General features: G+C 39.8%; 1 protein-coding gene across 1 annotated transcript in view; it reads right to left on the bottom strand.

The window, feature by feature from the left end:
* Nucleotides 1-25,476, bottom strand: part of MALRD1 (MAM and LDL receptor class A domain containing 1) — a 420,915-nt gene that overhangs the window by 41,124 nt on the left and 354,315 nt on the right. Inside the window, exons 33-35 of the mRNA XM_045007156.1 lie at nucleotides 17,216-17,491; nucleotides 10,211-10,336; nucleotides 7,489-7,555 (exon numbers count right to left, since the gene is read on the bottom strand). Coding sequence (XP_044863091.1) covers nucleotides 7,489-7,555; nucleotides 10,211-10,336; nucleotides 17,216-17,491 — 469 coding nt within the window. The remainder of the gene's footprint in view (nucleotides 1-7,488; nucleotides 7,556-10,210; nucleotides 10,337-17,215; nucleotides 17,492-25,476) is intronic.

Raw genomic sequence — 25,476 nt, 5'->3', positions numbered from 1 at the left:
TTCATTGTTAAATGAAAGCAAATATTCAAGAAAAATGTTTAGCACTGTTCACACAACTTCTACAAAACAGGTTCCACAACACTGATCTTAAGGAGCCAGAGAACATTTGCTCTTTTGTATTTAGGGACAGTTCTGTCTATGCTGCAAATGCAGTATTTTCCTGTATTGCTTCCTATTACTCTTGTTTTTATGACATGAAAACAAGACATTGTTCCTGAGGGTTCATTTTCTCCTGAAGCTTATTGTCCACTTGCAGACTAATATTGTTTGTGACATCACACTTGGCTGCTCTGGAGATGATTATGATGTTAGAGACTTCAGGTAAGAAACAGCGATAGGGCAGATTAATTCCTCTGGAGCAAGCATCTTGTTTTCATGCAAATATTCTTAATAAAAACAAAATGTAAAAAGAAAACAGAACTTAGTATAGGAAAAAAAGAATTGTTTTTGATCAGGATGTTCAGCAAGGAGTTTCCCATGAGACATCAGCAAATCTAAAAAGGACCTTTTCCATCAATACTGTATATTTCCTTTTGCAGCAGGTGGCTTCATTCTTATTTATACCAGAGGAAGTCAAATATTTAATCTGTCTTCTAACTCACAAATACTTTAACGTCAGGAAAATTCTTTGTATTTGCCTTGATATCACTTTGCAGATGGTAGTAATATAATTGAAAGATACAAAACTGAACTTCTCTGTGCTACCTATGTAATCTGTGCATGAATGTACTCATACAAACAGGCTCTTACCTTCTTCATTCTCCAAAAGCCAAATCTCAATATTACCTGTCTTTTCAACTATTCCATTCTTCTCTGCATGTCTAAACTCAAACAAGTGGTCTGCAACTGGTATACAGGCTTCTTTTCCTCTAACTCACTATGAGATCCATTCCAATCTGGCATCCGTCCGCTTTGCTCTATGAAACTGCTCTCACCATGACTAAATCTCAAGGCCTAAACTCCATCGTCATCCTCCTTAATCTCCCAACAACCTTCGACACTTAGAATCACCTCCTCCTCCTCCTTAACATTCTGTGCCACTGCAGGTTTCATAACACTATCGCAGCTTGGTTTTTTCCCTAACTCTCTGACCACTCATTCAGCAACCGCTTCTCTACTCTCCTTTTCTCCATTCAGGCTTACATGTCCCTCAGGATTACATCAAGTCCTCTTTTCTATCTATAACTTATTCTTGGGTAACCTTATCCATTTGCATGTGTTCAAGTATCATCTCCACACCACTGATGCTCAAATCTACTTATCAACACCAGACTTATCACCTGCTACACCAGAGGTGGGCAAACTATGGCCTGCGGGCCACATCCGGCCTGCGGGACCATCCTGCCCAGCCTCTGAGCTCCTGGCCTGGGAGGCTCGCCCCCGGCCCCTTCCCCACTGTTCCCCCTCCCCACAGCCTCAGCTTGCCCTGCCACCAGCGCAATGCTCTGGGTGGTGGAGCGGCGAGCTCCTGGGGCAGCGCAGCCGCAGATCCCGGCCTGATCCGGTGCTCAATGCTGCGTGGCTGGCTCCAGGGGCAGTCAGGGGACAGGGAGCGGGGGGTGGATGGGGCAGGAGTCCCCGGGGGGCCATCAGGGAACAGGGGGGGTTGGATGGGCCAGGAGTCCAGGGGGGGGCATCAGAGAGCCAGAAGCAGGGGGAGTGGATGGGGGGTGGGGGCCAGGCCATGCCCCCCTCCCCTAACTGGCCCTCCATACAATTTCCAAAACCCGATGCGGCCCTCAGGCCAAAACGTTTGCCCCAGTGCTACACTGAACTCCTCATCATGGCTAAAACAAAGCACATATTCCTTGAAACTCTTTCTCAGCAGCATGCATGATGACCAAACAGTTCCTTTCCTTTCAGCTTTTAAAACCAGCCTCTGCTCTTACCTTCTACCGCCCTCACTGCAAGATCCAAAAAGACAATACCTGTAATATAGCTGGTATGCCACTTCCCATGTGAAAATTCAGACTCTCAAACAAATATATGTGCCTGCGCGTAGACAAACATATTCACATAAATCCAGGCCATAACCTGCAATTTGTGTACTCATTACCACCTATGCAAAGAGGACAAAGCAAATCAGAATGATAGCATTTTACACCAATTTGTGCAGGTGTAAGTGACCACACAAAGTGAAAGGCAGTGGAGAATCAATGCCACAGCCTCCTCCCCAAACATTCATACACACAAACTCTATGAATTCTCCCACAGAAGTGAATATGAATGGGGGCAAACGTAGTCAGCCCAAATTGCAATTTGTTTCCTCCTCCTTCAATCTTAAATAAAGTGGAATTTCTTGCTTCCATATTAAAAGAAAGCAAGCTTCAAATGACTGATTTTATTGCCCAAAAAACCTAGGTATTGAAATTGAGGAAAGAAGCAAAATTTTAAGTATGGTAAACTGTAGACACATTCCAGTATTTGATATAGTTGTAGCTAGATCAAAAGAAACAGCACACATCTTGGATTGTCTATCGGGCCAATAATGCTTTTGAAGGAAAGTGGCTCTCATAGAATCATAGAATCATAGAATCTCAGGGTTGGAAGGGACCTCAGGAGGTCATCTAGTCCAACCCCCTGCTCAAAGCAGGACCAAACCCAACTAAATCATCCCAGCCAGGGCTTTGTCAAGCCTGACCTTAAAAACCTCTAAGGAAGGAGATTCCACCACCTCCCTAGGTAACCCATTCCAGTTCTTCACCACCCTACTAGTGAAAAAGTTTTTCCTAATATCCAACCTAAACCTCCCCCTCTGCAACTTGAGACCATTACTCCTTGTTCTGTCATCTTCTACCACTGAGAACAGTCTAGATCCATCCTCTTTGGAACCCCCTTTCAGGTAGTTGAAAGCAGCTATCAAATCCCCCCTCATTCTTCTCTTCTGCAGGCTAAACAATCCCAGTTCCCTCAGCCTCTCCTCATAAGTCATGTGTTCCAGCCCCCTAATCATTTTTGTTGCCCTCCGCTGGACTCTCTCCAATTTATCCACATCCTTCTTGTAGTGTGGGGCCCAAAACTGGACACAGTACTCCAGATGAGGCCTCACCAGTGCTGAATAGAGGGGAATGATCACATCCCTCGATCTGCTGGAAATGCCCCTACTTATACAACCCAAAATGCCATTAGCCTTCTTGGCAACAAGGGCACACTGTTGACTCATATTCAGCTTTTCGTCCACCGTAACCCCTAGGTCCTTTTCTGCAGAACTGCTGCCCAGCCATTCGGTCCCTAGTCTGTAGCAGTGCATGGGATTCTTCCGTCCTAAGTGCAGGACTCTGCACTTGTCCTTGTTGAACCTCATCATATTTCTTTTGGCCCAATCCTCTAATTTGTCTAGGTCCCTCTGTATCCTATCCCTACCCTCCAGCATATCAACCACTCCTCTCAGTTTAGTGTCATCTGCAAACTTGCTAAGGGTGCAGTCTACACCATCCTCCAGATCGTTAATGAAGATATTGAATAAAACCGGCTCCAGCACCGACCCTTGGGACACCCCACTTGATACCGGCTGCCAACTAGACATGGAACCATTGATCACTACCCGTTGAGCCCGACCATCTAGCCAGTTTTCTATCCACCTTACCGTCCATTCATCCAGCCCATACTTCTTTAACTTGCTGGCAAGAATACTGTGGGAGACTGTATCAAATGCTTTGCTAAAGTCCAGATATAGCACATCCACTGCTTTCCCCTCATCCACAGAGCCGGTTATCTCATCATAGAAGGCAATCTCCTGTACTGAAGATCAGTTTGACAGCTTTTCTTGAAAACATCATGTGAAAAAGCAGTGGAAATATATAATTTGTGTATGTAAGTAAATCCCATAAAGGTGTCCAATGACTAAGTGAAATTATTTTTTTAAATGTAATTTATCAGAAATCTGCTGAGAGAAACTTATATTCCTGATTCCTTGTTTGCTTAGTTATAAGGCCTCCTGCTCTAAAGTAAGCACTGACCAACTGACTGACGACTTAGCTTTCAACCTCGGTTTCAAAGAGTTGCAGCTTTTTTCAGAGTAATTCAGGTGAATTCAGCAGGAAAAAAGTCAGCTAATAATTTGAGTGCAACTCTTAATGTGCCCATACAAAAAGCTAATGAGCTGTGCATCAAGTGTCATTCTGATGTTACATAGAGTTTCCACCTGAACAATGTCTTTCATTAATAAATATACCCATGCAACAACAGCTTTCAAATCTTGTCTACTGTTAAAATTAAGTCCCAAATGTTCTAAAATGGCCTTAGTTTTTGAGGGCAAAATGTTGTGTTTGCATATAACTGTGCTTGCATTTTTGAACCTCTAATCACTGTGGATGCCAACATGAGCATTCATACACTCTTACCAGCAGTGCAGGTTGTATTTTTCACTCTGACTTTTCCTTAATAGGCCATGTGATATTTATAAGGTGTGGAATTTGTAGAGACTGAAGCAAATGTATTTGCAGTAATTATCAGCAGCAATTTTATTTACTCTAATGAATCTAGTTATGATTATAAGTATAATATAGTACATATGACATTTGCTTACATTGAGATTATAATTAATTAAAATAATAATTAAATGATTAAATGATATTCAAAATGACATTTTCCATCAAAGGATCTCAAAGTGGTTTACAAAGGTGGGTACAGTAAGTTTTATTCCCATTTTATGGATGTGGACACTGAGGTTTAGGATGATTAAGAGGTTCACATAAAGTCACACATTGAGTCATTGGTAGAGCTGGGAATCAACCCTAGATCTCTGGATTCCTACTCTTGAACTCTAAAACCATAGATTATAATGCTTTTAACAGGGGAGATGCTGCTTTATGTACAACCTACGCTTGGTTGATTGTCCTACTACATCCCCACTTTACCATCCTTTCAGCATGCATTCACTTATACAACATTTATGTCACCCTCAAACTTTGAACCACTGTGTGTAGAGACAAGTCAATTTTAGTCAGCCACTCATGTTAGTAACAGTTTATTTACGAACTTTTACCTAGTACCAAAAATCTAATGTACTATGGCATCATTTAGAATTGTTTGTGGGGTCCTAGGCTTTCTAAGTACAAATTCCTGCCATATTACAGGATTTAGATTTTGAGAGACCAGCTCAAACACTGAGGAAAATGTCTAGCTATTAAAAAGTTCCACTTTCATCTTTTCATGCAATACTGCTAAACACTAGTGTGCCACAGGCAATAAACCACTTTGTGCATTAAAACGGATTATTTGGGTCTCTTAAGAGTGATGAGTGAAAATTTGAGGCCAGCTAGCATTTCTAAGAAGAAATAGTTAAAAGGCTCGTCTGAATCAACTATAATCCTGTAATCTCAGTTCTCCTCTGTAAAATAAAAAGGAAAAGGCATCTTTCTCATTTCATTCTAGTAAAACAAAATGAAACCCTGATTTTTATATTTTGGATAAAACCAACATTTTCTGAGACATACGGGTACAAATAGAACCTCAATTAATTATCTGTGTATGATGTTTCCTTGAAATTCTAATCTCTATAGCTCAGTTAGCTAGATTGTACATATTCAGTATGACTGAAAAACTGTGTTTAATGAAGATATAATTCTAACACACTTGTTTAACTACAGGGCAAGGGATGTAATTACATTTACTACTTAGCAATAGACTGTCCTTACAATTCAGGCACTAATAAAAGCATGTCCTTTGTTCACTTTATAGTGGCCAGATGTAGTTGACCCTAAATTGGGCCCGCTATATATCCAGTATCTGCTTTAAATAGAGGGAAGATAAAGCAATGTACTGAATGCATTACATGTGAATGTACAGTACTGTACATGCTGTCTGGCTAGTATTAGAGTTAAAACTCTGTATAATCAATTTGGTGAGAAAATATTCTCTTGCCTCCAGCTTTCATTCGGACACTTGCACAGTCTTCTTGCCACTATACCATCACACTTCGGAGCAATATGACCACAAATGTTCAGTGTGCGCCCCTTATTGTTAAGGCTACGTCTTAGTCACTAAAACTTTTAATAAAAGTCACGGACTGGTCATGGGCACTAAACAAAAATTCACGGCCCGTGAGCTGTCCATGACTTTTACTAAAAATACCCATGAGTAAAACTTGGGGGGAGGGGTGGAGGTTTCCTAGGGGCCCTGCAGGTGCTGGGGCATTGAGTTGCACAGCCACTACAGACAGGAACTTAATCAGGTCAACTAGGAATGCGTGGGGCACTGGAGTGACATTCACACCAGAACAATCCCCAGCTCAGGGTTCACATACAAGTCAGTGGGAGATCTTCAGGTCAGGTGCAAATAATACAACCCCACCAAAGCTGCAATCCACCACTGCTCTATGTTTAATTGTAAGCCTGGCTGGAGACAACTACATCAATATAAGCCCTGCAGTGTCATCCTTTCATCAGTTGTATGCACAAAGGCGCCTCTCCCTTAACTAAAGTTATTACTTTTTATGATTTATCAACTAATGAATTTATGTTCAGCAACATGAACTGAATGGCAGGATCCACGTCTGCCAACACTATGCTCCAGATGTCAAACAGATTTTGAAACCCGATCGAGACTTGTGCCTACTACCTGATTTTTTCTACCTTGTCTTCCTATCATCCCCAGCACCTACCAACCCTTTTGGCTATGGTTATCAAACGGATGCAGCATCTGTAGTTTGATACTCTATGTTTGAACAAGTCAAATAGAAGGCAGATTGAGGCTCACTTTAAAAATTAGAAACACCGTGTTCTTGATTCTTCTCTTGTATTTACCCATGCCAGGTAAAGCCACCTTCAACTTTCACCCTGATTAGAGTGCTTGATTGTTTTTGCCCACTAGTGTAAGCAGCCACTCCAAACTCACTCTCCCTTAATACTGTAGAGATCTTAATCTACCTGTTAATAGTCTATTTGGCTACCTGGTGGTCCAGCCTATGCTGAAAATACAGAAAATCACTGCTTGCGACAAATAAAAATCGACTGCTTTTCAGAAGCTGGGAGGGCATTCACAATTGCTCCCCTGGTTTGCACTGCAACATTCCTAAATTTAACCCTTTGTTTGACATAAATGGAAAAGCAGCAGCTGAGGAACAATGTTATGCCAGAGATACATCATAAATTAATGAAGAGCTGGCAACATGGCCTGCTGTGAATCTTCCTTGAGATGGACAATATGTCTGCTATAAACAAGGCATTATTTTTCATAACAATATGTTCTTTTAAATGCTGATGTGCAATATGAGATGGAGGAAATGTTAGGTGTTGAAAAAACAGGCTGTCCTAACTAATACAGGACAGATGAAAGTCATGGAAAACTCTGCTTGTTAGCTAATATTCTTCTCAAAACACCCTTATTATTTGTTGGTCTCTTATTCACTCAGCTACTGTAAATGAGAATAGTGCAAACTCATGCAGTGCAAATTTACTCTCCAGAAATACATTTCCATTGACTGTCATTTCTAATTGTAGGGAACAAAAGAAACTCTTCTCAAAAGAATAAGAGAATGAACCTTACTGGCATAAAGGAACAGCGTCTTTGATGATACAAGTTCCTCCGTTTTTGCAATATCCTTCTGGACAACCTAGGAAAATATAAGTAAACAAAGGTAACTAGATTAAGGAAGATGTAATAGAAATTAATCTTTTCCTCCTGCCAATGCAAGATTTTTTCCCCTACATCAGATTTTCTACAATTTGATTTTCAGAGTTGCTGAATGCTCACAGCTCTCATTTAGTATATCTGGAGTTTTGGGTGCTGAGCATTTCTGAAGACCAGCACTGTAGGCCGTGATTCAGTAACATACTTGGTCACATGCCTATCCTAAGCGTCTCCACCAAAGTCATAGCACTACTTGTGCTTAAAGTAATCCCAGTGCTTTGTTGGGTCCAGGCCCTAGTGATTTCTCAGGTCAGATTTTACAGGACTCTCATAGTGGGGCTTCTGCCATTCATTGGAACCTTCAGATATAACAATATGAAGATTCCCAACACTATACAATAGAGAAAAGAGTTAGTTTAGAGTGCCCAACTTCATAGATTGATTTAGTGCCTATGTCCGATATTATTATGAATAGTTTAAATGTAAGGATGAGATAAGAACAGATGTTCACCATCTGCTGTGTGACCAGTCTTTTCATTAAAGATGTCTCATAGATATATGTTCATACAGCTCAAGGGAAATCAGTCTTAATAGAATAAGATGTTTAAGAAGAAAGACATGCCAAGCCAAGTGTCGTTATGGACTTGTGACACACCTTGGGTATTTGGTGGGCATGAGGTCAACCTAAGTTCACATATATTTTAGCATTTACACATTTAATTTAAAAAATATTCATTCACCAAAAAAGCCCCAAATAAACCAAAAACAGAACCCAAAGGTTTTGAAAGTAACAAAATAATTTTTTACAAATGTTTGTTGTTAGATCCTTTTCCTGTTACAATGAATCTGTCTTGTTTTATTTACTATTTTATTACCACTGAATATCCTCCCACATTCCAGTTATATAATTACAGCAGGGCAGTACATGCTCCTCTAAACTTTCAAAACAGTCTGCTGGAATTTATACCCATGGCAATATCTACAGCAGTAAAATAATTTAGGCTGCTATCCTGCAACTCTAGGCACATGGATAACTTTAGTTAAGTGAGCAGTCTCATGAACTTTAATGGGACTAGTCTCTGGAGTAAAGTCAAGTATGTGACTAAGTTTTGCAGAATCAGAGGCAAAATTATTACTTACTGGTATGCACAGTGAACTCAGTGGGCCTCCTTATCTGAGCAAAGTTACATGCATGCCTAAGATCCTGATCCTGCAAAGATTTGTACATGAGCTTCACTTCACACATGGTGACTAATTCCACTGAAGTTTGCAGGATTCAGCTCTTAATGACAGAACTTCCATTAACAAGAATGGCAGTGGCTCATTGCTTTGAAAATGTATCCCAAAACATTAGAAACCATATGGCACAATCTGAACAATAAGCAAGTAATTGTTCAGATAACACAGTTGCAATGTTATGGGACCGAATAAGCTATTGAAACCCCCACCATTGTCCCAATCCTACAATTGGCTGGGCATGGCATGTGGCATGGCCACACTCCAACACCTATGTGGTGCCTTGCCTGGACACAGGGGTCTATTGGTGTTAGAGTTAAGTATGGGATTTGGGCCATCTTCCTAGAATGGGAGAAAATCTATGACCAAATTCACTGCTGCATAGAGTCAGATAAAAGAAATAGTATGGGCTGTTTGCTGGAGACATAAAAGAAAAAATATCAGATTAGTTATTCCATTCAGATACCTGAATTTCCAGCAAGATAGTGTGGGAAGCAAATTATTTAAAAGATATGGCACCTGAAAAGCAGCAGGAGGCCCTTTTTTACTACTCTTTGAATGTACTGCTTTATGTTTACCATCTCACAGTCCTCTACATTTAACTGGATACTAAATATACTCCCTTGCATTTATAACATTCACTCAAAACATTACAAAATTACCAAAGATAGATTACAACATCTATTTACCAAGCATTTTATATTACTATTAATTTTTCATGGTAAAATATTACTGTTCCATATTATATATATATATGAAGCATAATATAAACTGTATTTCTGGTCTAATTCTTTTCCAGGTGCTCCCCCAGAAGTCAGTGAATGCTTCATATTAACATCTGGGCACAGAATATAGCTCTATGGATGCTTTCTGAGTTAAACACTTTGAATGTATGTTCTAAAGATGATTTTCATTAGATAAACTGCATTTCCTATTTTTACTTTTAACCATTATTTTTCTGTTGTACTAAAAATATCAGGCTTTGCAATATTTTTATTATATTAAGATACAGTCTCTATTTCCTGATTTAGGCCCCAGTCCTGCATGTGCATTGTGCTTAACTTTAAGCACATGAGAAATCCCAGGGACCTCCAAATATTCAATTCACTTTACTGGGACTACTTGCATAATTAAAATCAAGACTATATGTTTGCAGGATAGAGGTTTTACTGTAATTCAATATATATACCAAGAAATACCCCCATTTCAAAGTCACAATTTTTCATTGTTTTCTCCCATTATCCTCGCTATAAAAATAACATAATGTTTCAAATTTGTCCCTCATGTAATCTGACTGAGCTTCAGCAGGATGAATTCAGTCAATATTGTGCACCATTTGCAGGTTAAATAAAAAACTCTATATATTTCTATTGAAATTATATTTTGATGTGAAACTGACTACCTGAACAGCTGGATTCATCAAGACTGAAATCAAAGCAGTCTGCAATACCATCACAGCGCTTGGAGACTGGAATACATGTATTAGTTGATGCACACAACAAAGAACCATTGAAGCAGTCCTTTGTGGCTGGAACAAAGTAACAAGATGACATGGTCAGACACATTTCCTTTATTCACTGATAAAACACTATTGGAAAACTATAGCAGCTTATTTGTGTCGGAGTATATAAATCTGGATCGGCATTTCCATTATAAACTTCCATTTGAGAGGTGTATGACTTAGACATTAAAAAAGACGGCTTAGGTTGCCGAATCAAGCTTTTACCATGTTCAAATCCTGTGAAGGGGTGTTTACATTTGATATGTTATTGATGGAATATTGATGGAATAGGTACAATGCTTAATGAAAATCCACAATCGGATATCAGAAAACATAATCAATCAAATAATTGAATTAATTCTTAAACATAGAACAGAAAAGTGCTGTAAATGTATTCCATTTTGTTGCTAAAAGCTAAACACTATATATGGCTGATGTAACAAAAGTGGAGAAAGGCTACATTAAAAATCTAAACCTACAGACATTTGTCATGCTGTAGCATTCAGTTATATTCTCTAAACTCATCTAAAGGAATTATAGAGGGGAAATCTTGACAGAATCACATAAGCCTCCAGGTAATTCATTATGGCATCACTGATTCTATAAGATGTACCCAGTGGTTCTGCATTCTGTCTGAGAATCTAACAGCATTTTGTCACTTTGAGAAACATTCTAGCTAATGAAATGTTCTGACTGCCCCTGAGCCATTATTTCTGAACATCTTGGTTTAAGGGACTGTGAGCTAAATTCTTCTCTCCATTATGCTTGCGTAAACCAGGAGTAACACTCTGTTTTCACTTGAGTTAGACATATCACCGGTGAGCAGAATTTGGCCCAGACTTTAGATTTATAACAAGCATGAGAGAATTTAGGAATATTTTAAGTACTCTAAATGACTGGATTACACCGAGCCAAAAGAAAATGCTGAATATAAAATATTGCACTTCAACCTTGCAATACGAATATTACATCAGATCCTGCCAAATCTTGCTAATGCAGGCAGTCTCTCAGACGACAAGTAGACTCCTAGAAGTAAAGGTTCACAGGATCAGGCCCATAAATCTTACACACTGTCAGTTTACCAAGGACTATAAATATATCCAAAATTACTGGTCACTTTAGGAAATCTTGGCGAGTTTTCCTCCTTTTGCATACATCACAGGGCTCATGTAGCTTGTGTCATTTGTGCACAAATACAAGTTTGTGCATATAACTGCAGTAAGCAGTAAATGCATCCATCTATTTTAAAGACGCTCCATGTAAGGACACATGTAGTATTGCTTATGTTGTTTAATGTACACTGTGATAAACATAGGAGCTCTGTACCTGGGCTACATTTAAGTTGTGCTCAGCACAGCTTGTGCTGGGGAGACAAACTTCTACTTTCCCCAGTCTTGGGACTGGCTCTCCGCTACACAGATACCATAGGGTAAAAAAGAGAAATCTTTGGGCTGCTTCTCTACTTTGTGTTGGCTGTCATTAGTCCCAAGGACTTTTTCAGTAGCTGGGGATTGTTGGGGCATAGAGATGCCCTGAACGTGCCCTTTCCTCCCCAGTTACCACCTCTCCACCCCCTACGCTTGTACTGCGGAGGGTGGGGAAGAAGTTGCTTCCGTGGCTCTGCACCACCCTATAATTCCCCTTCCAGAGGGTGGATCTCCTTCATGACTGCATTGCACCACTGCAGCGGGTGTTAAGAAAGGGAATATGACTGAGTTATCAATGCAGCAGTAACTAACTTTTAGAATTTTCTGACTTTTTAACATTGATATTTCTACTTTAATATTGCATTAATGCTTTGGATACAGTCAACACACTCTGTCATTCACACAACTACAATGGGCTTCAGTAGAGTTATAATTTAATGTCATAAGAGACCACCATGGTTTTAAGGATGCAGATGCCAAATGCAGGGATTAAAATGGGAGCAAATGGGCACAAATACTCAGGTTTGCATCCACAATTCATTCTGTAAGTGCAAATTAAGTGTGAGGAAAGAAAAGAAAGAAAGAAAGAAAAACTTTTTGAAAATGTATGATTTTAACATTTATGATGTCTTTGGAAGTTTATAGGTGCACACCACGGATCTATTTTATTGCACCGTAGAGAAATGAGAAATCATTTCTTATTCATTAATGTTAGCACTTAAGTCAGATTCTATTGGGGGCATGTGGAAAGTATGGGTCTTTATGTTTATTTTATACCCTTTCCATTTTAGATCATGCAATTTACCGGGATGGATAATAAAAAGCTGGTAAGATAAAGAGACCTTTCCTAAAATTAGAAGTGACAGAAGGGCTAGCTAGGCTAGCTAAGCAGAGCATTTGTAAAGGCAACATAACTTGAAGCTTCTGTTGTAAAGAGCAGCAAGAAATAAAATCCACCAAGTTAATAGGTATAATACAACATTAACATGCCACCTCATAAGCAAACTGTTCAGTGACCTCTGCAGGAAATTTCTTTCTACATAAATCTTTAAATCATACATGGTGAAATTTCTGTGGTGGTGATGGTGGTTGTAGTAGAGATGTGACTAATGCATTTGTGTTTGTTTTTTTCTTTGCTGTGGCCTCTTTCAGGATTTATACTTTATCTCTACAGAACACATTTTGCCAATCTGTCTTCATGCTGGGAGACGATGCTATCATTTGATACAATCTGGGACTGAAACAGGATGAGCATTTCGTGGCTTCCTGGTCATACCCCCAGGTAAATGAAATTGTGAAGGGAAACAGTGCACGTGAACTGAAAGGAGTCTAGGGCCTGATCCAAAGCCCACTGAAGTTGATGAGAGTCTTTCCATTGACCTCAGTGCTTTGGGTGAAGCCTTTCAAAAAGAGTAGCAAAGAAATGTCATTTCAAAAGACAGAACTATGGCTGCTTTTTGGAAGGAGCTGATCAAAGAGAATTAAATAGACAGTGGGGGAGCAGAAAAAATGTTTACTATTTTGTTAAAAATGATCTAACCTAAAAGAATGGCTCTGGTAGCCATCAAAGCTTAACTGCACTCTGCTATGCTCATTTATGCTTAGGAAAAGAAATTCAAATTCAGGTCTCACAAAAATCTTCTAAGAAAACATCATCTGAGTGTGATTACTAGCACAACACTCAATTTTTTTACAGGACATGCAAAAATTCCAATAAAGTAAACTAAGTTTGCAAGATAGTGTTTCCTTTTTCCCCTTCTGATTTTCCTCTGCTGACAAATGTTCATGGTATCTGACATGTCAAAAGTAGACAGCAAGAGAAGATGAATGCTGCAAAGCCCTCATAGCATACCAACAGCAAAGAGAGAAAAGTCTGCACAATAGTAACCACCCTGCAGTTCAGTTCCAAAGCATCACCAACCTCAATCATGATCTTGGGAGAGAGAATGTCAACTGTCATGGCAGTGTTATATTGTCAGCTACCATACTGTAGGCATAAAACTATCAAATGTTTGGAGTAGGGATGTGATAGTAGGTTTGAATAAGTTTCCAACCCACCCAAAATTCCTGGGTTTAAGATCTCAGCATGCAGCTGTTTGTTCTTTGACTATGTCAGAAATTACTTTGCCTCCTTCCCAAAGTGTAGCTTTAAGATTGAAAGATACAGTAATTCCTCATTTAACGTTGTAGTTATGTTCCTGAAAAATGCAACTTTAAGCAAAATGATGTTAAGCGAATCCAATTTCCCCATAAGAATTAATGTAAATGAGGGGGGTAGGTTCCAGGGAATTTTTTTTCACCAGGCAAAAGACTATATTATATATATACACACACACAGGATAAGTTTTAAACAAACAATTTAATACTGGCACACAGTGATGATGATTGTGAAGCTTGGTTGAGGTGGAGGAGTCAGAAGGTGGGATATTTCCCTTACTGCTAAATGATGAACTAGCAATTGGCTGAGCCCTCAAGGGTTAACTCTCCCACTCTACAAGGCAGCAGGAATGGAGGGAGATATGCGCATTTCCCCTTTAAGTACACTGCCTTGTTAATTAGATCAGCTTGCTGAGAGGGAAGCTGCTGCAAGCTCCCTCTGTCCTGAGCCCTCGTGTGTCCCCCCTACTCTATGGAAGATGGGGTAAGTGGGGTGCAGGAGCAAGGGGGAGGGGGACACCTTGACATTAGCCCCCCTTTTCCTTCCCTCCCCCCTGGACAGCAAGCAGGAGTCTCGGGGAGCAGCTCCAAGGCAGAGGGCAGGAGCTACACATGGCAGTGGGGGGAGGGACAGCTGCAATTGTTAGCCTGTTGGGCAGCTGCTGCACAGGGAACTTAGGGGAGCAAGGAGTTGATAGGGGGATCTGATAAGGGGGCTGCTGGTCCACCCTGGTTCCAAGCCCCCACCAGCTAGCTGCAATGGGCTGCTCTTCCTGCAAGCAGTAGACAAAGCAGGCGTCTGCCCAGGACTGGCTCTACAGTTTTCACCGCCCCGAGCAGCGCACCGAATTGCCGCCGTGGGGGGCAGGGGGCGGGGGCGTTCCGTGTGCCCTTAGGGCGGCAGGCGTGTTTCCGCGGCAGTGGCAATTTGGTGGCAGCGTCTATGTTTAGCTGAAGCCGCAGCGGACAGCTAAATATAGAAGCTGCTGCCGAATTGCCGCCACCGCGGAAACGCACATGCCGCCCTAAGGGCGCATGGACTGTTCCCACCATCCGCGGCAGCAATTCGGCGCGCTGCTGGGGGCAAAACAACAGGGACTGCCGCCCCTTGAAAATTGCCGCCCCAAGCACCAGCTTGGAATGCTGGTGCCTGGAGCCGGCCCTGCGTCTGCCAAATGACGTTAGAAGGGAGCATTTACACAACTTTAAACAAGATGTTCCCTAACTGATCAGCAGCGTAACAACGAAACAACATTAACCAGGATGACTTTAAGTGAGGAGTTACTGTACTGAAGTAATATTTCAAGAGCATTAGAACTAGTAGTGGGAGACATGTGATCCTAGGAGCACACAACTGGCCTGCTGGACTGGAGTTAGGATCTTAGCCTTAGGACATAATGAGATAATCTAGAAAAGATAGGGGACAGGCCTAGGGCAGACAGAGGTGGTAGAGGATTGAATGCAGGGACTTTTGACACAGACAGGCCTTGGATCCCTTAAAGTAAGTAATGATCTAAAGACAGAAACATCCTGGAGCTTGTGCTTTCATTGATTCAATTTCAGAATTTTCTACAAAAACACAGAGCTCAATTTTCAGCTCAGATTCACAGGAAAGTTCTGCCATATAGTTTGTAAAATCAGCTGTTGAACACCTCCTGCATGTCTACAGTAGTTGATTGTGTTAGATATTGTATGTGATTATTTGTCCGCATGGATAACATGTATCAACGAAGACAACTGAAAAATCGAATTTCCATCCAGCAGGAAAATCTGATATTGCAATATGTGTTTTCATTCTGAAATGAAACATTTGGTTTCAGTTTGTCAACCTGGAATGAAACATTTTGGGTTGGGCGGCATTAATCTCTGTATCAGTCTGAGCTGCTGTAGTGCCCCCGGGAGCTGGAGTTTCAGGTCCCTCATGCTTTCATCCCCTATGGAACTAGGACACAGGCTGCTGCTGCTACTACAGCACCAGACTTGCTTTTGAAACTCTGGTGAGGTCAGGAGTGTTCCCTGGAACACTGAACTGGCAGAATCACAAAGCAATGCACCTGAGTGATCTAAGAACAAAAGCAAAAATGCTTCCAATTATGTATATTAGCAGAAGTACCATACAGTCACTTAAAAGCATTTGTTACCGTGGTTACTCTATGGAGCAGTACAGTATTATGGGCTTCACTCCCTGCTTGATTAACAAAATAATATCCTTTTATATCCCGTAACATATTAAAGAAAATCTCTTTGTGGTCCATTTCCAGGATATGCACTACCCATGTTGACTCAGAACTCCCTCAGAATAGCTATCCAGTTCTGGATGCCCATTCATCATTGCTCTTTGTATAACATCAGACCCATCAGCAGTATTTTAGATTTAGGGAGGATCTCCTCCTCCTTGTTGGAACTTGTAAAATGGCAGCCTCCTAGAATGCTCTGTTTCAGCCACGCAGTTTAATTAACACTGTAACAGTACCAAACCCTGGCTGTAGATGCTCCCTAGTTGCTGTTTCCTTCAGTTACTTGCACAGAAGTTTACTATCTTCTCTACCATGTCCCACTGCACCCTCTTCTCTGTAGATCATCCTCCTGGAAAGGTTGCTCTCCCTCTCTCAGTTCTACCATCAAATTTCCTGTTGGGTATTTCCTTGCACATCTTGAGGCAGCTACAGTGGAGTACATAGACTCCAATACTGTCCTTGCCTTCGAAACACTAGATGTACCTGCATGTAACATCAGACAGGAGCAACATTCCTCCTCAAACAGAGTTAGCAGGGATCACCCAGGATCTCCAGAGCAAACACCACCTAGCTGCTGAGGAGATATGTCTCTTACAGAGAAAGAAATGGAAGATACCATGGGGGTGAGGAATGAAACATATGAGTCCCTGCTCCACCCCACTAGTCCTTTACTGGACCCATGATACCCATTCTCCATGGACCATGGGGACAGCAATGTGGGAAATGAGAAGGAGTGGGTCTGGAATGGTCCCTTTCCACAGGTCTCTCCCGTTTTATGTCACATGCAATTGTTCTTACAGAGTTCTCCTGCATTCTGCTCAAGAAATGGACTGGGCATTTGTTCCTCAATTGTGCTTCATTACTTGCCTCTGATCAGTGGTGGGAGGTCTGAACAAGGAGTTAACCACTGATGATCATACCATAAACAATCATATATGATATGCAGATACAAAAAAAATGTTATTAGCTGTGCAATCATACTAAATTCACTGGATTTGGATTTGTTTAGTACAATTCTATTGTACTTTGTCATTTTATTAAAATAAGTTAGCATGTGTATAACGACATCACTAAATGTAACTTACGACAGTCAGTTTCATCTTCATTAAACTGGCAGTCAGGCACGCCGTCACATCTCAGGAGTGATGGGATACAACCTATATTAGCACACAGGAACTCTGTGCCCTTGCAAAGCCATGGAGAAGCCGTGGTAGGAATCTCAGTAGGACAGTTAATTTCATCAGTTCCATCCATACAATCCTCTACCCCATTACATTTTACAGCAAGAGGTACACACTGCTGTACATACACACAAGTGAACCGGTCAGCACTGCACGTTGGAGGTTGTGGTTTGGCTGTTCCTAGACAGGTGAAATAAGACCAAGAAAGGAATAATTATCATGTCAGTCTTGAAGTCACTATATCCTGACTTCTAGGAATTACTGGGAAGGCAATTCATTTGGCAGATTCAACTCTTCTAATATGATTACAAATTATTTATGAACACATTCCACCCTTAGTATAGAATTCACTATTGAAAAGTCTATGTATCACCTCCTTGTTTATTTTGTTGCAGCATTTTTCTTGTAGAGCCTAAATGCACCATTTATTTTGATTCTTTTGTTTGTACCTTGTTTGTGCAGGAGACTTAATACACAAGGGTTGCTAAAAGTTATCTTTCACCCTGTATTAGAAAAAGGTTTATTAATATTTTTGGCAGCCATCAAGTTATAGTGCTCCTCTTTCAATAGACTTAATGGATTAAAACAATAACAAAGAAGGGTTATATAAGCCTCTAGATCAACAAGAACATTTCACACAGAAAGCTTTTATGTACTCCAAGGTTTACCCTTAGACATCAACAAAATAGAAAGGGAAAAGTTTTTGCAGGGTAGCTGCAAAGAAAACTATTTTGTTATATCAATGTATTGCTTTTATTCTGTAGCATAGCTTCATTAAATTAAATCAAAGGAAGGACTGTGTAATGGTTTTTCAGGATACAATTCACCAGCAGCATTTTGTTGGTTAACCCCTGGAGCAAAAACTGGCATTTTGTTGGTTAACCCTTGGAGTAATCCAAACCCTTGACAATAGGGAGGCACACTGTATAGTTATGTTACCCTTTTTTCACCCCAGCAGTTAGTCAAAATTTGGGGTCTAATGGCTTGTTTTGGCTAGGAGAAGAATTTGATCCTGGAGTCTGGAGTTTCTCTGATACAATCCTTTTTATTTATAAACAATGTACAAATTCTTGTTTCCCTGAACACAGCATGAATCAAACAGCAGGAGACAGTTTCTTTGGACAGTTCCAAGCCTCTTTTGAGCCAGCACTTAGCCCAAAAGCTCTCTCTTTAGGCTTTTCTCAGAGTCACATTACCAGTGCTTGTTCTACTGCATCCTTGCTTTTCTGCTGTTTTTCCTGCTTTTCTTATACAGACAGACAAACACACCTCCACCAAACAATACTCAGTAAAACACCACCACCCGTATGTGCCTTGCATGTGCCCATGTTTTGGGTGGAGGCTGTTATTGTTTCAACTATCTGGTTCCAAAAAGGAGCTGAACTGTTTATCAATAACGAAAAGTAGCTCTTACACCATAGTTTCATTGAGGCTTAACCCAACACATAACATTTATTTCTAGAGCTGAAAAATACTGGAAATTATTTTCTGTGAATAATACTCAAATTAATTTACTTCAGCATTGCTTGGGCTTGGGCTAAATCTACACATGTGAGTATTTGTGCTGGAAGTGCTGGTGTGCTCATCCATCACGGAATGGAAGTGCAGTACAAACCCAGAGTTATGAACATGAAAGTTAAAAACCGACCAGATAACCACACACCTCATTTGAAACCAGAAGTACGCAACCAGGCAGCAGCAGAGACAAAAAAGGAAAGAAAAAAAGAAAATAAAGTACAGTACTGTGTTAAATGTAAACTACTAAAAATAAAGGGAAAGGAACCTTTTTCCTTCTGCATAGTAAAGTTTCAAAGCTGCATTAAGCCAATGTTAAGTTGTAAATGTTTGAAAGAACAATCATAACATTTTGTTCAGAGTTAAAACGTTTCAGAGTTATGAACAACCTCCATTCCCCAGGTGTTCAGAACTCTGAGGTGCTACTGTAATAACGTGCAACTTATCTAGCCGATCACAACTAATCAACATTGATTGACTAGACAATATAGTTCATTGCAATCAATTCTCAAAATTGACAAATTTGGAAAAAAGTCACTATATTCTTTCAGGTTTGAAGAAATTGCAATAATCTTGCGAATACTCTGCAAAGAGAAAGAAAGTTTACAGGCTAAATACTGTGGATAAATAATTTGTTGCAAATTATGGTCCAGACTCTTTGTTGTACTGAGTTTTTGTTCAGTGCAACAGAGAGGGAAGGAGCCAACAAGAAACTTTTTATGGCTCCCTGATTCTCTAGTTTAGTCTGCTCCAGCCAGGGCCCCGGTGGAATTTACAGAAACCTGGAGGCTGCACTAAACTCTGCCAAATAGTACTGTCTGTTGCACTCTGGTCCTGCCCTATGTCTGCTCCCACATATTCCATACACCAGAATTCCTGGAGGGGGTGTCAAAAGGGTCTGATTATGCAGATTCTGTGTCCAGTATAACAATGATTCCCCCATCGGAAAGATGTGTCTGATTTCCGGAGCCTTTGCACTGTGAGAGTGCAAAAGGTATACGTAAGATCAGGCTGGAGAATCTGGCCCTGTATGCTCGATTCTCTTTATATCTAGATGAAAGTGCAGCATGCCAGTAAGTCCAATGATTTATATTACCACCAACAGCGTTAAAGACACTACATGTCAAACAGTTTTCCCATTAAAGCCAATGGGGGTTTTGCCATTGACTTCAACAAGAGAAGCAGGCCTAAATCTGGAAATTCACCCGTGGTGCTAGTTTGCTTTATTGAATCATGTGATGATGAGAATTAGCCAATAGGAGCGTAATATGGAGACACCATGCAATGTTTTTGTTTGCTCATGGTGGTCGACCTTGTAGACAGCAGCTGCAGTGAAGAAATGATTCAGTCAGAGAGACTAAGGGAAATCACATGCTATTGCTGCAGTGAGGCAGGGCACCTTGTATGGGAATATACAAATGAGGCTACATCATTTATCTTTTCCTTTGTCTTCAATGCAGCAATCACTGCCGACTTGTGTATGACACGTTACAGGATCGGGACCTATGACAGTAGAAAGTCTTTATTGATGCATGATTGGCATCTAAAAGAAGTGCTCCACAATGGACAATAAGCACTTCTTTCAAGATCTAACTGCTTTACCATTCAAATAAACAGAATTTATAATATTTTTGTAATAGTCCCATCTAGTGACTTCCAGTAATATTACAGGGAGAAAGAGCTCCCACCCCCTGCCCTAACTCTATACTCTAGACGCTGACATTTGACCTGTGAGAAATCTCTGATGATCATGTGGGTCCAGGACAGAAAATGGCCTTCATACTACAGGCATATTCCAGGCGCTCAATGTCTTGAGAAACGTGGTGCTGTGATGCTGGATGTGCTATCCTTCATACTTTGGCCATAAGCCATACTTTAAAATAGTCCTCATCAATTGTTTTGACACAGTAAAAATAGTAAACTACTGGTTTATGTCAGAATGTCAGCATAATCCTCCTACGCAAGATTAGAATGACTAATTAACTTTTTTAGAAAGTTTTCAAGATCTGTGCAATGTCACATGTACATTCCAATCACTGATGTTTCAAGCATCTCATTTTAAATAGCCATGACTAAAAGTCTGTGTTTTTATTCTGACAAATAACTAGTTTAAGAATTTCATTCTTCTCTTTACCACAATATCTTTGTTGCAAAGACAATATTCACTATTTTTAGATGTTTTAATTTTAAAAGCAGTATTGGATCCATATATAATTATTAAATAGAAGAAATAAGGTACTCCAATTTTTATGTAATGTTTTAACGTATGTTTTAAGTTGTTTTTTGCTTTACAAATCTATCATTTTCACTTTATGTATCTTCAAAAGGCTCCTAAATAATAGATACATTTGTCTGATTGATTTTAGGAATTTATTTATATCACAAAGTAATTAATTTAAGAGCTCAGACTAGATGATTTAATGGTCCCTTCTGACCTGTAATTTCGTTAAAATAATTTCGTTCATAGAGCTTAACATTTTTTAACCTTTTCAATTTTTTTCCTTTTCATTCTGAATTTGGGCTAGATCATTGTTAAACAAACTACTCAACTTACGTAATGGTGGCAGAATTGGGCCCAGGCTGAGGATTTAGTCCAGAGGACACAAATTATGCCCTTTCTTATGCCAAAACAATGTTAGTGAAGACAACTGCTGAATATAGCTCATTCTCTACTAATGTGAATTTTGTAACTGACATCGTTAAAGATCAGGTAATGTTACTGAGTCGGATCCAGGTTTCTAACCTCCCCCAGCTTCGCGCTCAGAGGTATTTGAATTTGTGGTTCCATTTTGAACCCTATGTCTACTTTTATATATACTTCTGGCTCATAAAATGTTGATACATTCAAATATATGGCCCTGATTCGGGAAAGGGCTTAAGAATATGAACAATCTCATCCTACCTCAGTAAAGCATTTACAAACATGTATAAATGCTTTGTTGAATTGTGGCTTAACATTTCTGCTGTCCTGACTCCCTCCCTGTAAATCCAAAGCAACACCTCTGATGTCAGTGGAATTTTCTAAATTTATGCCAGTGTAACTAAGATCAAAATATGTCTCATTGTCTTTAAAACTGTAAAACTTGCGCTGTGAGCCAGTAGACAGACCTGACTTCAATACCACCATGCTGTCTTGTTACCTCTCCTTTTATGTTAACTATTTCACATTTTCCATACCTTTAAATACACTAGGCCAAATTCTGCTCCAAATGACAGCTGCTAAAACATCACTGAAGTCCATAGGGCTCCACAATGTGTCCCCCAGAGGGTAATTTGGCCTCCACACAGAAAGTAGGTTATAAATGTTTATATACAGAAGAAATGAAATGTTTATGCTAAGAATATTGAGAATTTATCAAACATTCATTTGTACATAATTAACAAAGGATTCAAACTTCTTGATTAGGACTGGGTAAGTCTGCTGTGTCTAGTAACTAATGTTAAATTAGAATGAAATCCCATTCAGCATTGTCATTAACGCAACATTAATTCTTTGCTTTCAAAGCTACTCTCTCTTTCGGTATTTACACCTACATCACTGTAGTATCTGCTACTGACATATTTCATTCTTAATTGTTTTCTTAATATTGGGGAGAAAAACTAAACCATTAGGGATGCAGTGAGGTTTTGAAATGCAGAACGCACTAATATTGCTGGTAGCAAGCTAGTTGAACATCAGACTTTGAGAGCTTCCTTCATAGTAAATATCCTGTTTTAGTGAGTTGCATAGTGGCCTCCTTCCTGTGACAGCTTTAGAAGTGACACATACCTATTACATACACATGAGCATTATATACATATGTGTTATAGAGATGTGTGTGTTTGTACGTGTAAATACGTACACATACATTGTATATATTATATACCCACACTGTATATAAGAAGGTGAGATATGTCTTTCCTCTTCCTCCAAATGTGGAAAAGCTGTTTCCACTCCAAGGCTGAACTCTTGTTTTTCCTGGGCCTCAGGAAGGAGTAATTTTTGGTGGGAAATTCCACATTTGAGAGAGGAAAAGGAAATACTTGTGTGGCAGGTCAATTTTTAAATATTGTATTTGTTTGAAATTTAGAATAAATCTTGAGAGTAGTGGATGGATTAGGGTGAGCCGGAGTCAGACGAGGTAGTCAAAGGAACATGATAAATAAATGTATCATGCAATTTATCACATGGATATCAACTCCATATGTAAAGTATGTAGTATTAAAAAGGAGACTTTGCAAAAGCTGAGAGAATAGCAGGAAAGCACAGCTATGATAACATCAAGCTAAATATAAAAGTTTCATGTTTGTCAAAACCAGAGGTCTCGAGCAAAGAAGTAAAACTGACCCATTGGCTTAGTACATCTGAATCTAGTTGGTTTTATAACTGCTTATTTCTGTTTTGACATGTGGTGCATGCTAATGTTTTCCTAACAATGCCATATACAATAAGTAATGCTAAGCAGTTTCTTTCAGTAATGAATAGTGGTTTATTTTTGCCCTCAGATGAAGGGCCATGAAATTTAACTCAGACACTTTCTTAAGAGAGTAACTTTTAATGCAACAATTGGAAACCAAACATACAAGCTTTCAAGAGCCCATGTTCCTCCATTTACTTACGTGCTGATTAATTGTTGGAAAGGATACTTCCCCAGTCACTGAAGGATAGTGACTTGTACTTAGGGCAGTATTATTTGCTACAGCAATGTATTGTATTATATACAGTTCATCCACCCATCCAAACTCCCAAAAAGGGGTGGGAGTTAAGGGGTGCAGGGGGAGATAATGCTATACAAAATAATGTATTCCAAAATATATATCCTGAGAAAACTTGAACTTCTTAAGTTCAGGCTGGATAGTCATCCAAAGTCAGGTCTGGGAGATACTGAGGAATGCATTCAGTATAAGGACATGGAGGGAAAAACAAGCCAACCAAAAACAATATTACAATATATAAAGGGAATATTATCATCAATACTCTGTTTTAATGAGCACTGAGAGTACATTTGGAACCATACAGATAAGTCCTGCCCCAGAGAACATTGCACAGATCCTCTACTGATATAAACTGTCGTAGCTCCATTGAAGTCCATGAAGCTCTGACAATTTACAACCTTTGCATAATACTACATAATTACACAGATCTGTGTCATATAATCTGTTTTGTTTTATACACTGCCATTCATACCTATAATACTTACAATGAATATTGAAATTTAAAGGAAGGCTTAAAAATATATTTAGCAACTACTTTAAGTGAACATGGTACAATGAAATTCCAGTTACAGCTGGAAATCCTCTGTGCACCACACAGCTGTGTTGGGCATTAGGCAGGGGTGTAGGCTGAGGAGCCAGACTAGCCAGAGTATCGTAGCCCAGAACTAGTAAAAGAAACAGGAAACTAACTATGGCCAGGAGAGGAAAGAGAAAATAAAAAGACTAGAGTTCAAAAAATTTACAAATTTTGCTTATACAATGATGCAATTGTAATGACTGTTAGCAGTTTTTCATACATAGACCCCATACCCATTAGATAAAATGTATACATTTATCTACATTGTTACCCTGGGGAGTAGCACACCAGTATATCTGACTACCTCAGCTGCAAAATATGTGGCATAGTGAATACAGCTTCTGTCAGGGTTCCCTCCCCACTCTGAACTCTAGGGTACAGAGGTGGGGACCCACATGAAAGACCCCCTAAGCTTATTTCTACCAGCTTAGGTTAAAAAACTCCCCAAGACACAAATCCTTCCTTGTACCTTGGATTAGGTAACACTGCCACCACCACGTGATTTAAACAAACATTTAGGGAGGGCCACTTGGAGCCCTCCCCTCCCCAAATATCCCCCCCAAGCCTCTACACCCCTTTTCCTGGGCAGGTTTGAGAATAATCCCCCAAGCCCCTACACCCCCTTTCCTGGGGAGGCTTGAGAATAAATCCTCACAAATTGGTACAGGTGAACACAGACCCAAACCCTTGGATCTTAAAACAATGAAAAATCAATCAGGTTCTTAAAAGGAGAATTTTAATTAAAGAAAAGATAAAAGAATTACCTCTGTAAAATTGGGATGGTAAGTACTTTACAGAATAACAAAAGACTCAAGAACACAGAGGATCTCCCCTCTAGGCAAAACCTTAAAGTTACAAATCCAGGGATAAACCTCCCTCCTCCTACAAAGGAAATCACAAGCCAAAATAAAAGTAAGCTAACACATTTCTTCACTAGTACTCACTAATGGAGGTGGATTGCTTGCTTTCTTGATCTGTCTCCGACAAGCACACAGAACAGATAGACAAAGAACGACAAAAAAAAAACCCTTTTCCCCCTCCCCAGATTTGAAAGTATCTTGTCCCCTTATTGGTCCTTTTGGTCAGGTGCCAGCTAGGTTACCTGAGCTTCTTAACCCTTTACAGGTAAAAGGATTTTGTGCCTCTGCCTAGGAGGGATTTTATAGCACTGTATACAGAAATGTGGTTACCCTTCCCTTTATAATTATGACAAGCTCATTATCTACTTTGAGAACAGAAAACTTTACAACTTGAAATTTGTCTATGAAGTCAAAGGGATCAAGCACATGCTGAACGTTAAGCTTATCCATAAGTATTGGCAGGATAGGAACTTATTTGTTATTTTCAATTATTCAGTTACTTCATGTAAATATATGCT

Source organism: Mauremys mutica, chromosome 2 (genome assembly GCF_020497125.1).
Source record: "Mauremys mutica isolate MM-2020 ecotype Southern chromosome 2, ASM2049712v1, whole genome shotgun sequence".
Classification (NCBI taxonomy): Eukaryota; Metazoa; Chordata; order Testudines; family Geoemydidae; genus Mauremys; species Mauremys mutica.
Note: the sequence above shows the minus strand (reverse complement) of the source record. Positions and strands in the feature narration are given on the sequence as shown.